The sequence below is a fragment of the Petaurus breviceps genome, unplaced genomic scaffold, assembly GCF_028583685.1.
Source record: "Petaurus breviceps papuanus isolate PSGF00001 unplaced genomic scaffold, PetGlider_PUasm1.0 227, whole genome shotgun sequence".
In the NCBI taxonomy this organism is placed as follows: Eukaryota; Metazoa; Chordata; class Mammalia; order Diprotodontia; family Petauridae; genus Petaurus; species Petaurus breviceps.
In genome coordinates this window covers 120,783-135,833 of record NW_027185896.1, presented here as the reverse complement: position 1 = coordinate 135,833, position 15,051 = coordinate 120,783, and the positions used below count along the sequence as shown (strand labels likewise).

General features: G+C 36.0%; 1 protein-coding gene across 1 annotated transcript in view; it reads right to left on the bottom strand.

The window, feature by feature from the left end:
* Positions 1 to 15,051, bottom strand: part of PKD1L1 (polycystin 1 like 1, transient receptor potential channel interacting) — a 133,118-nt gene that overhangs the window by 49,454 nt on the left and 68,613 nt on the right. Inside the window, exons 27-32 of the mRNA XM_069095386.1 lie at positions 12,513 to 12,708; positions 10,863 to 10,946; positions 8,929 to 9,139; positions 6,092 to 6,198; positions 3,310 to 3,526; positions 1,198 to 1,371 (exon numbers count right to left, since the gene is read on the bottom strand). Coding sequence (XP_068951487.1) covers positions 1,198 to 1,371; positions 3,310 to 3,526; positions 6,092 to 6,198; positions 8,929 to 9,139; positions 10,863 to 10,946; positions 12,513 to 12,708 — 989 coding nt within the window. The remainder of the gene's footprint in view (positions 1 to 1,197; positions 1,372 to 3,309; positions 3,527 to 6,091; positions 6,199 to 8,928; positions 9,140 to 10,862; positions 10,947 to 12,512; positions 12,709 to 15,051) is intronic.

Below are 15,051 nucleotides of genomic sequence, written 5' to 3'. Positions count from 1 at the left end.
AATTTTTTCAGACTCACTGCCTCACTTCTGCCCACTACTGCTTAGTATTTGTGAGGCAATACTGCTGACATTCTTCCACCATCCTCCTCTGTTCTGGTTTTCAGATTCACATGTAGCCTAAACCATATTGTTCTTGCTTTCCAAGTCTTCTTACTTGGAAATATTTTTTTCAATGAACCTCTGATTATCATTATCAAACAAGGTATAAAAGAAGACTATATTTTTGCCATTGTTATCAAGGATATCCTCCTGCAAAGTCTAAACTGAAGAGGGAATCCTATTGACTGAGAGGTCTTCCAGGTGCTACCATCAGTGGTAGGCATTGTTCTGACTGCATAATGCCCCTGAGTTCTGCAAGGCCTCCTCAATGAGATTAAATTTTCTTCAAAAGAGATTGGCCTAACAGCCCACATAAGAAAAGCTTAAAAGCATCAAGAATGCCTGTTGTCCAGGTCATGACATACATTTACAAGGGCATATGGGCATACGTAGCTATTAAAGTACACATATAAAGTACAGGCATTGCTTATGACCCTAGAATTGGACAAAAGGAAGAGAGTTATTTAACCCAATTTGGGAAATGAAGTACACTTTTAATGATCCCAAGTTCCTCCCATACATGAAAACTGATCATCTTTTTTTTTTAAACACCAACAGACTTTCTTAGTGATATTATAGCTGCAAAACATGGGACACCACAATCTCTAAAGATACAAAATTGGGGTGATCCAAAGGGTACAAATAGCTCATACCCTGTTACTAATAATGACTCACATGTAGGAATAGTACAAATGATAGCAACCAGGAAACATTTGACTATAAATCAGATACATTGGTCATAGGACAAGAATGAGAAATAATACATATAGAATCCAAATAATGAGCTGCTATCCATAAAATGTTGGAAGACCTAGAAGAAAGATTTCTAGCACATTAAATAGAGTCTCAGTGGAGGAGTCATTGGAAGACAGCAGTAAGAATTGCACAAGATGAAAAATGCCTATTGTTGCAATCTACACCAGTGGATGGAAAACCACATCAATGAGATCATGAATCCATTGAAGTATTGAAGTTATTGATAAATAACAATCAAGACTCTTCAGACCTTACTGATCTTCTAAAATTTTTCTTTAAAAAAGATGCCAAAATATGGGTTTGATTACAAGACCACTTTAAAGATAATATAGTCTCACCTACCTCTTCTTGTTCCATGGCAATTAATGCAGCATTGATAGACATATAGCCTAATGCCAAGAAGAGGCAAACTATGAGCCTCTCAGTATGAGTGAAGCAACTATAAGATGGACGGCTATATACTGATATCCACATGTGGAAATCTTCTAGGTACTCAGTGAATTTGGAGTACAAAAGCTAAACAAAGATAGGCAAAAGTACTATTAGTGATACAAGGTACAAACTGGAAGTATGTAAATATACTAAAATCTTTGCTGATATTAGAAATACAGCAACTTACAGAAATCCAATGGTTTTACAAAACAATAATTTATTAGTGTTGTCTCTTCTAATTTCTTATATTGTTCAATTAAGTTGTTCCTCAATCAGTTTCCAATATACTGCATGGTTTAATATCAATACAATGAAGATTTACTAAGATATCTCCCCTATTAATTCTATGCTAGAAAAAGCAGAATAGGAATTGGAAATAATTTTAGGAGATAACACAAATGTTTCATCCATTCACTCAACCAGTATTTGTTAAGTGTTTGCTATATGCTAAGTACTGAGGATGTAAAAAACAAAAGCAAAATTAAAAAGTTCTTTGGTCCCTGCCCCCAAGGACTTTATGTTCTGTGCAGAGTAGGAGCAAGAAGGTGGCAGTGCAGAGATATTCTGTATGGAAGCTAGGTTTAACAGAAAGAAGAGAATAGAAACAGGGAAAATAAGTAGAGTGTATTACAGTTGTCTCAGTGAGAGGTGATGAGGGCCTGAATTGAGGTGGTAGATTTTGTGGAGGTTGGATCCATGAAATTTGGCAACAGAATGGATATAAGGGCTACATAAGAGTGAAGACTTGAGGATTGTGAACTTGGGAGGTTGTAAGGATAGCAATACTCTAAAAAGAAGAAAGGAAGTTAAGAAGAAGAAAAGTTTGGAAGGTGGGGGGCATGGTGGGGAACAATGTATTATCTTTTAGATCTACTGAGTATAAGACTTCTGTTATACTTGCAATTGAAAATTTCTCCAGAAACCTAATCCAGTGTCTTTCCACCGTGCCATACTGCCTTTCTTCCCCAGTAGAGTAGAATAGTCCACTGGGCTATGTTTAATAGGTCCATAAAAATATAATGTCAGATAACTCTGAAACTAATTCACTGCAATGATATACAGTGGAATACAATGCTGTTCTACCTCATGGTGGTCATTGAAACCATGTTATCATGATTTTAAATGATATCATCTTCATTAGTTCAAAGAGAACGTTCCTGCCCTTAGAAAATTATTTGTCTCTAATTTCTACAAGTATACCATAGATTTTAAGATGTAAAGAAAGTTGGAAGACATTTAATTTAACTACCTCCCCTCCCCTTTTTATAGTTGAGGTAATTGAAAATGAGACAGGTTAAATAAATTACCCAAAGTCACACAGGTAATAAGTGGCAATGAAGATTTAAACCCAGGAGCTCTGACTCTAAATCCATGGCACTTTTCACCATACCATGCAGAGGTATAGCCAAGAAAAAGAGCATGTTGTTGTGGATAGAGGATTGGTTTTGGAGGCAGGAAGACCTGGATTCAAAGTCTACCTCAGAAACATATTGGCTATGTGATTTTGTTGGAAAGAATATTAGATTTACCATTAGAAGACCTGGATTCAAATTGTAGCTGTACCACTTACCTTGGATAGGTTACCTGAACTCTCTGGACCTCAGTTTCATTATCTCTAAAATGAAAGGCTTAGACTAGGTGAACTCTAAGGTCCTTTCAGTTATAAACCTTAAGAAGCAATTAGTGGGGGAGGCTAGGTGGTTCAGTGAATAGAGCATTGACCCTGGAGTCAGGAGGACCTGAATTCAAATCTAGCCTCAGACACTTAACACAAAAACAAGCCCACCTTGAGCAAGTCACTTAACCCCAACTGCCCTCAAAAAAAAAAAAACCAAAGAAGCAATTAGTGACCCCAGGTAACTCTCTGATATTGAGCTGCCAAATAAGGAGCTTTCCGAACTGATAAAACCAGATGACCAGACTCCCTTCCCCCCAGAAAAAAAAAATTACAGCCAAAAGAAATACTTTGAAGATCTCAAAACATTAACTTGGAGTCTAAGTCTGACTTCAATTTTGACTTACTTTCCTGAAGCCAAGTCCATTTTTGAGAGGCATGAGTTCTCTATCAACTTTCCCTTCCCACTTGTTCACAGCCAGCCAGCACTCAGCGGGAAAGAACCAGCTTGCTCCAGTGATCAAATCTTTCACAATCACATGACTGAGGTACCAACTTGGAGAACATCCACTGTTATCATGCCAGAGGTGGATTTTCCAAAGTGGGCCTAGATTATTTGGAATACTAATCATACATACAGACAGACAAACATACATACAAAAAAAAAAATCAGTAATCCTATTTGTTTTTTTTCTCTCTTCCTACATTGGTCATCTATTTTTATGGTAAATATGTTATCAACTAGACTCTACTAATATGAAATTCTTGTTAATTTGGCCTGAATGGGACTAAACATTATTCTCACTCTAGCTGTGAAGGAAAGGCTTGCTTATCAATCTTTGTTAGATAAAGAGAGAAGCAATTGCAAGATCTTTGTAACTGAAGTGAATGTAGAGGAAGATGGAGAGTAGGGTTGGCCATTCATGGCCAAGCATAAAATCATCTACACCAGAACACTAGAAAATGGCAAAAAGAGAGAACTCTTTGTTGAGTTCAACAAAGGCATTATTACTTATTTGAAAGAAGATTGCAGTTGGAGTTAGTAAAGCCATGGGTTAGAATCACTTACTAATTGTCTGATGGTAGACAAAGTTTCCTAATCCATAAAAAAGTAATACCTACTTTACAGGGTTGTTTTTAGGGAATTACCTTGTAAATTTTAAAGTGTTAAACCTCTAATCTTTTTTTTAAAGACTTATTGTTGTCTTGTTTTTCCATCACAGTCGTTTTCCCTTAACTTTATCCCCTCACTTCTAATCTCTGAACTCCTATTCTAGCAATAATAATAATAAATAAAGCCACCTAACACACTGACCATATCTGCCCCACCCCAACTCTATTGATAGAAAGTAGTCTTTCTAAACTTCCTATAACCAAGATCGTTCATTAAAATGCATCCAAATCTCCTCCTCATTTCTGTCATTTGCGTTATTATAGTCTTCGGTTACATTACTCTATGGTTTTGTCTTTTTCACTTTCCATCATTTCGTACGATTCTTACCATGTTATTAAGTTCTTACTACTCCAGCATTCATCATTTCTTGCTACAATATGATATTCTATTACAGTCATTCCAGTTGATTTGCCACTTATTTTGTTTCTACTTTTTACCACTACAAAGAGTGCTGCTAAGAATGCTATCTATGTTATTATTGTTATTACTTAATTCTATGTAGCATTTTAAGGTTTGCTAAGTACTTTATGCATATTTATTACCTCAACTGCTCTTCACAACCTTGGAAATAGTGTTATCACTATCTCCATTTACGTATGAAGAAACTGACCCTGTGAGAGATTAAATGATTTTCATGGGACCTCCCAGACAGCAAATATCTGAGGCAGAACTCAAACTCAGATAAACCTGACTCAGAATCCACTTCTCTATCCAATTGGCCAATGACTTTTCTTTTTTAAAGTTTTATTCATTTTGAACTTAAATACAAAAAGACTCCCAAAAGAGAACATTTCTATGTACAGAGCACAACATAAAAAGAGGATTCAATATAAAACCACGAATTTCCACTTCATGCTGGTTTTTTTCCTAAACTGTATAATAAATACTACAATTCATTTTCAAAGTTACCCTGCTTTTCTGTCCTTCCTTCTCAAAAAATTCAAATGACTTCCAGAATGATTGTACCAACTCACAGCACCATTACGGATGTTTGTGAGCTTACTTCCCCTCCAATATTAACTGTTTCTACTTTTTAAATCATCTTTGCCAATTTTATAGGTATGAGATAAAACCTCAGCATAGTTTTCAAATCTGCAAATGCAATTCATTAATAAGTGATTTGAAGAAATATTTCATATGTTTGCTCATCTTTTGCATTTCTCCTGAATAGTGTTGGGCTATGTTTTTTGACTCATCATCTGTTGGAGACAGATTTTACAGGAGTATGCAAGAAAATTAACAACTGCCTGTCTGGGGGAAAAGAAAGTCCACACAAGACCGTTAGATTTAATCTGAATCATTCACATTTTTTCTATAACTTTCTTAAGTCTAGAAAATCAACAAAATAATACAGGAAGCCCTGATTTGTAATGTTTCCTGATTTCCCAGTTGTAAATATTCATGTTCAAAATTTAACAATCATCCTTCATGAGCCAGTAAAAGCTGGCTCCAGCACACACCTGGAACAGAGAGTTTCCTTTGGCACCCAGAATGCTGTTATAATCTTGTTTTGACACTGTTTCCATTTCACAAACCATTTATCACTCCTAGCCCTTCAGCTCCATATATCCCCATAGGTATGGATCTTGTCTTGAGTCATATGTAATTCTTTCCACATATACACTCAGGAACTTCACCCTGTAATCCCTCTTCACCATCTCTATCAGTCTTCCCCCCAATGGCCCCAGACCAGAAAATCATCAATCAGTGCCATGGAATAACACAAATTATTAAATTTCTATGCCAACCCCTATTTCGGGTGGGCTCAAAGAGAATAATAATATATTGCTAAGCAAATCAATAGCATTAAAATATTTGGGGAGGGGGAGAAGAAAATGTAATCAACTTAGGAAAGCAAGCTTTTAACAGTCTGGGGGGAATTCAATATACAAACAGATATTCTCCAATGTAAATATGTAACAGATTTATATTTCCTTTAAAATTTTTGCTAATTCAGATAGGTCTTATCTTCCAGTATGTCTGAATGAGTAAAATTTAGCTATATTTCAAAGTACCTTACTATAAAGGTATGCCTGGAGTTCCTTTCAAACAGGGGCTTCTCTGGGCAATAAAGTTCTCTGGTCTCTGAAAATTCATATTCTCCATAGAAAACAATGTGAACCTTCCCATGCAAAGAGATAGGAAAACAGGAATCCATTAAATTTGGGTACAATGAGAATTAAGATCAGTTAAGAATATAATACATTTTCATTTAAATACATTAAAAGATCAATTGGTAAGTTCCATCCTTTTCTATGTGTAAACATTAATCTTCTAGAGGACTCCACCTTTAGTTTCAAGGGGTATCCTACATCTCCTCCTGGATAGCACAGAAACATAGGGGCTGAACCCATAGTCAGTTAACAATCAAAAACAGTTATTAAACACTTGTTGTATGCCTTCTTCTGTGCCAGGGTCATGCTTTTATTGAGGATTCAAAAGATAGAATCTTTGCCTTCAAGAAATTTATTGAAGTATTGGCGAATATTTGGCAAATTAAGGTGAATTTGATTTGTTCTACATGCATTTATAGTAGCTCTCCTTTTCCAGTATCTCTTGGGTAATTTAAATTTTAATTTTCTATTATTTATAAAATGTAACAAGGTCCCTTTCAATATCCTCAATTCTTAGGGACTACTATAGAATGTATAAAGTATACACCTATGTTGGTTACAGTCAATAATCACTAGTAGTTTCCTAGTTTATTTCAACAAAATCATTGGCAAATGCAAAGAAAAATTATAATTATCTTGTTAAACCATAGTAGTAGAGGTTGAATAGGTAATATAGGCATGGGGGACTTGTTACCAAGTCACCCCACATGTATCTCTGAGGGAATTGTCTCCAGAGGTATCCTGAATCATTTCCTAGATACCACAGAGACATAGAAAGTTGAACATATAGTCAGTTCAGAGGCAGCAATTATCTATAAAGCACCTAGCATTGTGCTCAATAAATCATTAAGCTGTGTGGCACATCCAGATGAAACAGAAAACAGTCTTTGTTTTCAAGGAGTTTAAAATCTAGTTTAGGAAACAAGATTGATATCCATGAAGGGCCCTCAGAGTAAAAGATTACTGGTTTTTTTCAATCTGGGATTTGTGATTTCATGGATCTAGGGAGCTTTCACATGGTGAAAATTCTTCTTCTGATAGAGTAGCCAATGTCAGTATTACAGCACACCAGGGCACTGAAGGGCTAAGTGATTTGCCTGAGTATTTGATATATAGCCAGCATGTGTGAAAGGTGGGATTTGCATCCTGGTCCTCCTCCCTGTAAGACCAGCTCTCTACCCATTCTTCCATAGTGCTTCTAATAAATAATATTAGAAGATGGTAGTATATAATCAATGAAATGAGTGCATTCTAAGGTATAACTAGAGGAATTCAAATAAAGACAAAATCAGGAAAGATTCCATGGAGGAGGTAGTGTTGAGCCTTGAAGGGAGTATACCATAAGTCTCCAAGTATATATCCTTAAACTAAAAAACTTTGGGTGTACTTTGCAAAAAAAAAGTGACTATATATATGTAAAAGAACTTGGGGTTTTGGTATAATTAGAATTTAATATGAGTCAATAACATAATACAACAAACTTGAAGGCTAATATCATCACAGGCTATGTTGAGTAGCTTAGCATCTAGGAATAAGGAGTCCTTGCTGTGCTCTACCCTGGGCAGAGTACATTCAGAATACAGTGCTTAGTGCTAGGCAATACATTTTAGAAAAGACATTGATATACTGGAGAGTATCCAGAAGAGGCTAGATTAATAATGCTGTGCTCCTTCCATATAAAGATCTGTTGAAGAATCTCTAGACGTAAACATATGAAGAAGAGAAGGCTTAGTGAGGAGGGGAAAGGCAGGAACCATGATGGTTGCCTTCATTGGTTTGAATAGCTATACAACCTCTCTTTCCTGACTGCTTTCACATTCTTCTTCATTATGTACTCCATAACATTGGTTTCAAACTCAAATAGAAATGGGGCCACTAAACTAGATATAAGAATCCCTGTGGGTTCTACATGGACCTAGAAAACCACATATTAAAATTGTGTTCTATTGGACTTTTATTTATTTTGCTCAATATTTCCTAATTGCATTTTAATCTGGTTCAGGGGGTACTCAGAAGTGCTGAAGCTGTAATACACCCTCCATATTTGACACTTCTGCTCTACATTACAACCAAACTGGTCTTATTTGGTCTCAGTGGACAGAATGGAGAAAAGTAGCAAAGAAGCAAGTCAGGCTTGCTTGATTTAAGGAAAATCTTCCTAATGATAAGAGCTAGCCAAAAGCACAGTGGCAACTTTGAAAAGTAATGGGTTCCCCTTCACTTGAAGTCTTCAAGCAAAGATTGGATGACTATGTATTAAATGTAATAGAGGGCATATTTTTCAGGTTTATGTAAGGTTAGATGACCCTTAATTCAATAAGTGGGAATGGAAGGGGCGGCTAGGTGGCACAGTGAATAGAGCACTGGCCCTGGAGTCAGGAGGACCTGGGTTCAAGTCCAGTCTCAGACACTTAACACATACACACACACAAAACTAGCCGTGTGACCTTGGGCAAGTCGCTTAACCCCAGTTGCCCTCTGGAAAGCAAGGGAAAAAAAAGTGGGAATGGAGAGTCTCAATCAACATATTATAGTTGGAGAATCTCCAGCTTGGGAGGTCCTACAGGAATTCTGACCACTGTCACCAATCCATTTATTTATAGATGACAGATTGGTGATAAAGCTATAGGATTGTAGTGGATATAAGCTAATAATAATGCTGTCTCACTCACATTAACTAATGCATCTAAATACAATTATATTCATGAATTGTATCCCTTAAAAGGTTCTCCAATTACCTTTGCAGTCAACTGTGCTGGGGTTCGAAAACCTGTGTCAATAATGACTACGTAGACCTGCTTGTCTCTAGCCTGGGAGTTTTCTCGTAAGAAAATGTATCCATCCTTCTTTTGTTCATGTAGGTCTCTGCGTTTGCTTGCAATGGCCAGAAAAGCAAAAAGAAGCATAAAAACCATAACAAGAATACTGGGGAACAGGTTTTGTGGGGTGCTGTTGATAAAAGGAAAAATACAAACTGATTAGTGATTGAAGTCAACATTTTAATAGTAATGTTCATAGAGAAGCAGCTTGTTCTAATACTTATATAACTGGGAGAACATGGATTTTTACCCTCAGCTTCAAAAGTGATTAATGAGACTAGAAAAACAACATCATATCTTTGTACCTCTGGAAATCACTTACTACAAATATTGTATGTGACAAGATCATTATTTTGTTTATTTTATCATGTTCTGCTTTTATCTACAAAGGAGTCATGGAAAGTTACAAAAAACCTCTTTCACTGAAAAGTTGATCTCAGAGCAAGTTCCCTGATATGAATGATATTGAAAATGGAAGACATTCAGCAAAATATAATGTAGTGCTTTATATGGCAGAATCTATATCAAACACATTTTTCTGGATATAATATTTGTCATTTTAGAACCTGGTCAGTACATTAATTTATTTCATTTAAATAAAGAATTCAATTCAAGAAAACTTCTTTAATCATTTCATATGTTGAAATGGATTATATAAACACATTGATTACCTATGATATGCAATGAACTAAACTAGTAAAGTGAGAAATAAAGAAGACATATTCTGTGGCTTCAAGTGAGCTAATGGTATAGTAGAAGTGAGTCTATAAGATGTGTTTATGAGTAATTACAACATAAATAAGAATAAAAGTGCATAAAATGAATATAAAGTGCTATAAATTTAGACAAGTGATTGATTGCTACTGATAAGGTAATCAAGGTAAAATCTGAGCTGAACGGTGATAGAGGGGATTTCAAAGCTATAGAAGGCAGAAGAGGGAATGGAAGGTATTCCACATATAAGAAAATTAGTGTGAACAAAATTATAGGGTGGAAAAATTTTAAATATGTTCAAGGGGAGGCAAGCAATCTAATTTCACTGAAACATAGCATATATGATACAAAACTGTGAAATAAAACTGGGAAAGGATAGGTTGGAACTAAATTGTGAAGAGCTTGAATGTCAGGATAAGAAATTAGGGCTTTAGTAGACAACGTGGAGATACTGAACTTTTATTGAGAAATAGAATGGTATTATCAGATTTGCACATTAAAAAGGCAAACCTGGCATTGATGTGCAGGAGAGCACAGAGATTGGCAAATTGAGAAACAAGTAAAGATGCTACTGTAGTAGTCTAGGTAAGAGGCAATGGGGATCTGACTAGGCTGGAGCCTGTAACAGACAATAACAAGCTGAAAGGAATGAAGATGTTGTGGAGGCAGAATAAACAGAAAATAGGAATTGACTGAATTTGTAGAACTGGGGTGGGAGTGGGGATCAAAGACTTAAGTATTACAGGGGTGGGTCATTATAATAATGTTCGTACCATTAACACTGGCAGTGAAGTTAAGAAGAAGACCTAGTTTTGAAGGAAAGATGAATTCAGTTCAATATATGTTGAAAATACCCACCAGGCAGTTGGAAATGAAAGTCTGGAGCACAAGAGAGATATTAGAGCTTTACATATAGACTCAGGAGGCATCTGCAGAGAGTTAGCAGTTGAAGTTGTTGGCATGAAATCGCAAACAGAGATGTGAAGATAGAAGAGAAGAAGGTTAAGGATAAAACACTGAGTATAACCAAACTTAAAGGATGAGAGAAGGAAAAAAAATTAACAAAGGAGAGAGAAAGAAATGACTGAAAGGATTCCTTGAAGGATGAAATTTCTCTTCACTTAGTAAAACTTGCTTACCTCTTTAATAGAGATACATCACTCATTTCAAAGTTGGCATTTAGTTTTCTTTTGACAACGGTGAATGTCGTTAAATGATTGTAACTAGGAAAACAATATCAGTTAGCATAAACCATCGAAAAGTAAAAAAAGTTATTTTTGATACAGTGATAAAATTTTTATAACATCATTATAGCAGTTTCTTGAGCATATACTCCATATTCTAGAATTTTTGTTTGAGATATCTATTAGAAATGTGAAAGGGGAAGAAACTTCTAATAATTATAGTTTCTCTATTTACCAAACTGAAAGTATTTAACTGAAATCTTTAAAAACTGTATTTTGAGTTATCTTCTAAATAAGTTATGAAGTTTAAGGTAAGTGCTGCTGTTTTGTATTTTGTCACTGTGTGGTATTAGTTGCATTTTAAAAATTACATTGAGCTATATATAATTTTTCAGGCTTTCAGTGTACAAAACAATGTTTGGTTCATTCTGGCTAAATTTAACCTCAAGAAGATAATTACAAAAATGAAGTTTCATAAGGAAGCAGCTTATCTTAAGGGCCTGAAGCAAAATTTATGACTGGAACAGCAGGTGGGGATAGTAGTACACAGAGAGTACATACTAGCTGATGAATTGGGGAAACACTACAGTATATGTAAAATGTAAAAAGGGTCAGAGGAAGTGTTCCTCTGCCTAAAACAGATGTTCTTAGTGTAATCTGTGAATGATTATGAACAGTCATATTGGATAAGAAAGCATGTCTAGGATAATTATCTATATCAAAAGAGAGAAAACTCATATCAGTAAGGTCCTGAATTCAACAAAAGATTAAAGTATGAATGGCAGATCTACAGGGGAAGATCCATTCCTAATTTGAAATAAATACAATTACTAATACATTGGGGTAGCTAAGTAGAGCAGTGGATAGAGTACCAGGTATGAAGTTAGGAAGATTCATCTTCCTAAATTCAAATCCAGCTGTGTGACCCTGAGCAAGTCACTTAACCCTGTTTGCCTCAGTTTCTCACCTGTAAAAAATGAGCTAGAGGAAGAAATGGCAAACCATTCTAGTATCTTTGCCAAGAAAACTCTGAATGGGGTTATGAAAAGTCAGACATAACTGAATAACAACAAAAACTATTGTATTGTTGTGTTCACAAAAAAAAAATAAAAACAATTGTGCGTGGTAATAAAAATATTAGTTTTACAGCTACGCAAGAATGATATGAAAAAAAAACAAACAAACACTGAATGATGTGACCAAAAGATCACCAAAAGAAGTAGTGGTTTTTACAGATAGATGGTACTATATGTATTTATATGTATTTCCATGGATGGTTTTCAAAGCTTCTCAATACTGAAAATTTAAATAAGTGCTTACTGAGAACTCACTGTACATCTTACATATTATAATATATAACTCAGAGTTGTGAGGAGGGGGAAGGATGTATTCATTTAGAAAAGATACTCAAGAGATAGTTAGGTGGTGCAGTGAATAGCGTACTGGCCTTGGAGTCAGGAGGACCTGAGTTCAAATCCGGATTCAGATACTTGACACTTACTAGCTGTGTGACCTTGGGGGAGTCAACCTCAATTGCCTTGCCTTCCCCCTTCAAAAAAAAGGTACTTGAGAAACCCAGGATCTTTCCCAAAATGGTGCTAATACCTGCAGTTAATTGTTTGTGGAGTAGTTCCCTGCTGTGGATAAGAGCCCTCTGATATCCATCCTCTGCTCTCATGCCAAAACAGGCATCGAATCCAGTGAAAACTGACAGTATAGTTCACAATGTTAGCCAGATATTTGTTTGTAGACTTTTGGTCATAATCAGCATCCAACAAGGATAAGTAACCAGATGCTGCATCTGAAATGAAAAAACACAGTCCGTGTTCAAAAAGGAATAACAATTCCCTTCAAAAAGTCAAATAAGACGTAGTATAACCCATAAGACATAATAGACTAGAAATTACTGTAGCATTCAGTTATAAGTGATTCCTCTTATACCCAAGGCTAAAAGGATGATAGATTTGTAGCTATAAAAGACCTGAGATTGGCCAGTCCAAGCCTCTCATTTTAGAATTGAGGAAACTAGAGCCCAGACAGAGGGTGGCCCCACAGACTAGATCATATATGTGGTCAAAAGCAGAGTGGTCATTTGAGTTCATATACTCTGACTTTAAATACATTATTTTTTTTTCAAATGTCGAGGCTTATGCAAGTACATAGCTACACATATGTATATAATTTTAAACATATATAAGCTTCAGGTATTTAAATATATACATAATGTTTTATGTACTAAGAAGCCTCACATACACATACACTCAGAAGGGTTTGCAATTATATAAGAATCGAAGAATTCATTATTCATCAGATATCAATCTCAGACTTTCTTGGTTCCTAAGTCCAGGTGATTATAACTAAATCTTATACCCAAAGCTCTTTGTCCTTGATGTGGTATCTTTCACAATATACTTGTATAATTTGTAAGTGATAAAATAGGAAAGGAAATCACACTATTATATGTATTACTTGAAATAGTATTAATCATAATTGGCTGAGATCATAACCTGAGCTGACAAACAGAAAAGTTTCCATCTTTTTCAGATGGGCTACTTTTTTTTCAAGGTTGGGTGTCCCTTTCTTGCCCAAACTGGAAGTACAGGGATTCTTCTCAAATCCAATCGCACCATTGATCAGCATGGGAGCTTCCAGCTGCTCCGCTTCCAGCCTAGGCCAATATAGCAGCCTGGTGGCCACCCAGCTCCCAGAGTCTCATTATATTGGGGCTAACACCCAGTCAGCAGAGATCATTTCAGAAATCCCAAGCTCAAAAGATCCACCAGCCTTGGCCTTCCTTGTAGATGTGCTTACAGGTGTTACTCCCACTCCTTGAAGGGAGCCATCTTAGGCTACATCTACACACAATGAGCAGACTGAAATGGACCCAAAGTTCTGTTCGGTTTCAAAAGGAAGTAAAATTTTTAGCAGCCTAAAAAGGCTACCAATTGCAACCTTCAAATTTACGTAGATGTTAAACATAACACAGTGTCACTAAATTTAAAAAACCTTAAGAATAGCAGTCTCATGAACATATTTCATATTCCAGAATTTCAGATTGAGGTTTCTGTATGAATTTGATAACAATAAGTGCGTGTATGTGTTTGTGTATATGAAACTAGCGTTTATCTAGTGCATTAGGATTTACAAAGCACTTACAAATATGATCTTATTTATTTGAACAATCCTGGCAATTAGGATCTATTATTCTCATTTTGCAGATCAGGAAACTGAAGCAGTCAGAAGTTAAGTGCCTTGTCAATGGTTATACAGGTGTCTGAGGCTGGATTTGAACTCAGGTCTTCCTGACTCCAAGACTAGTATTCAGAAAAATCCATTCTAAAGTGCATCACTGTACCACCTAGTTGCATTTTACATGTTCAATCAAATCCCATAATTCTAGGTAGCAGCAGAGTTTCGTTAGGTAGGAGTTTGGACCAGACACCTTCCAGGGTTTTATCTAGTCCTGAAAGTCCATGTAATCAAATTAGAAAAAAATCATTAAATGAACCTAATTAACTAATTTATTTATTTATCTATTATTTATTACACACCTATTATGTACAAAGTTCAATTGAAGATTGTGTTTGTCCTTCGTTTTCAAAGAGGACCATGGCATCAGGGAAATGATGACATGACTTGCAGTTGACTTTGATTTGTGCAAGGTAGGGCTGTGCAAGGTCACCAGTCTCATTTTTTCCTCCAGAACCACCTGGATCCAGTGACCAGATATTCATTAGGATGACTGGAGATGACCCAGTATACAGTGGGAGACCCTGATTCTTTTAGGCTAAGGCCTTTTCATGTACTCACTTAAGAGTGAGGCAATGCCCATTTAGTGAATAGGTCAAAGAAGTGAGTCAAATGATGGCTCTTTTAATTGGAAAAAAAGAAAAAAAATCAGGCTGGGAGGGGAAGACCTGCAGGGTTGCTGTTCCAAAGAAAAACAGTTACCACTGACATTTAGTGAAAGGCAGGAGAGGCCAAAATACAGCTATTAAGGGGTCCTTGGGCTGGGACCTATTGTGGTCGAATGTATGAGGTTCAGAGTGAAGTAGGTTGAAAGTTTGGGAAAGAGAAAGGAGAGGAAAGGAAAGGAAAAAGAAAAACAGGGAGGGAGGAAGGGAGGGAGGGAGGAAGGGACGAA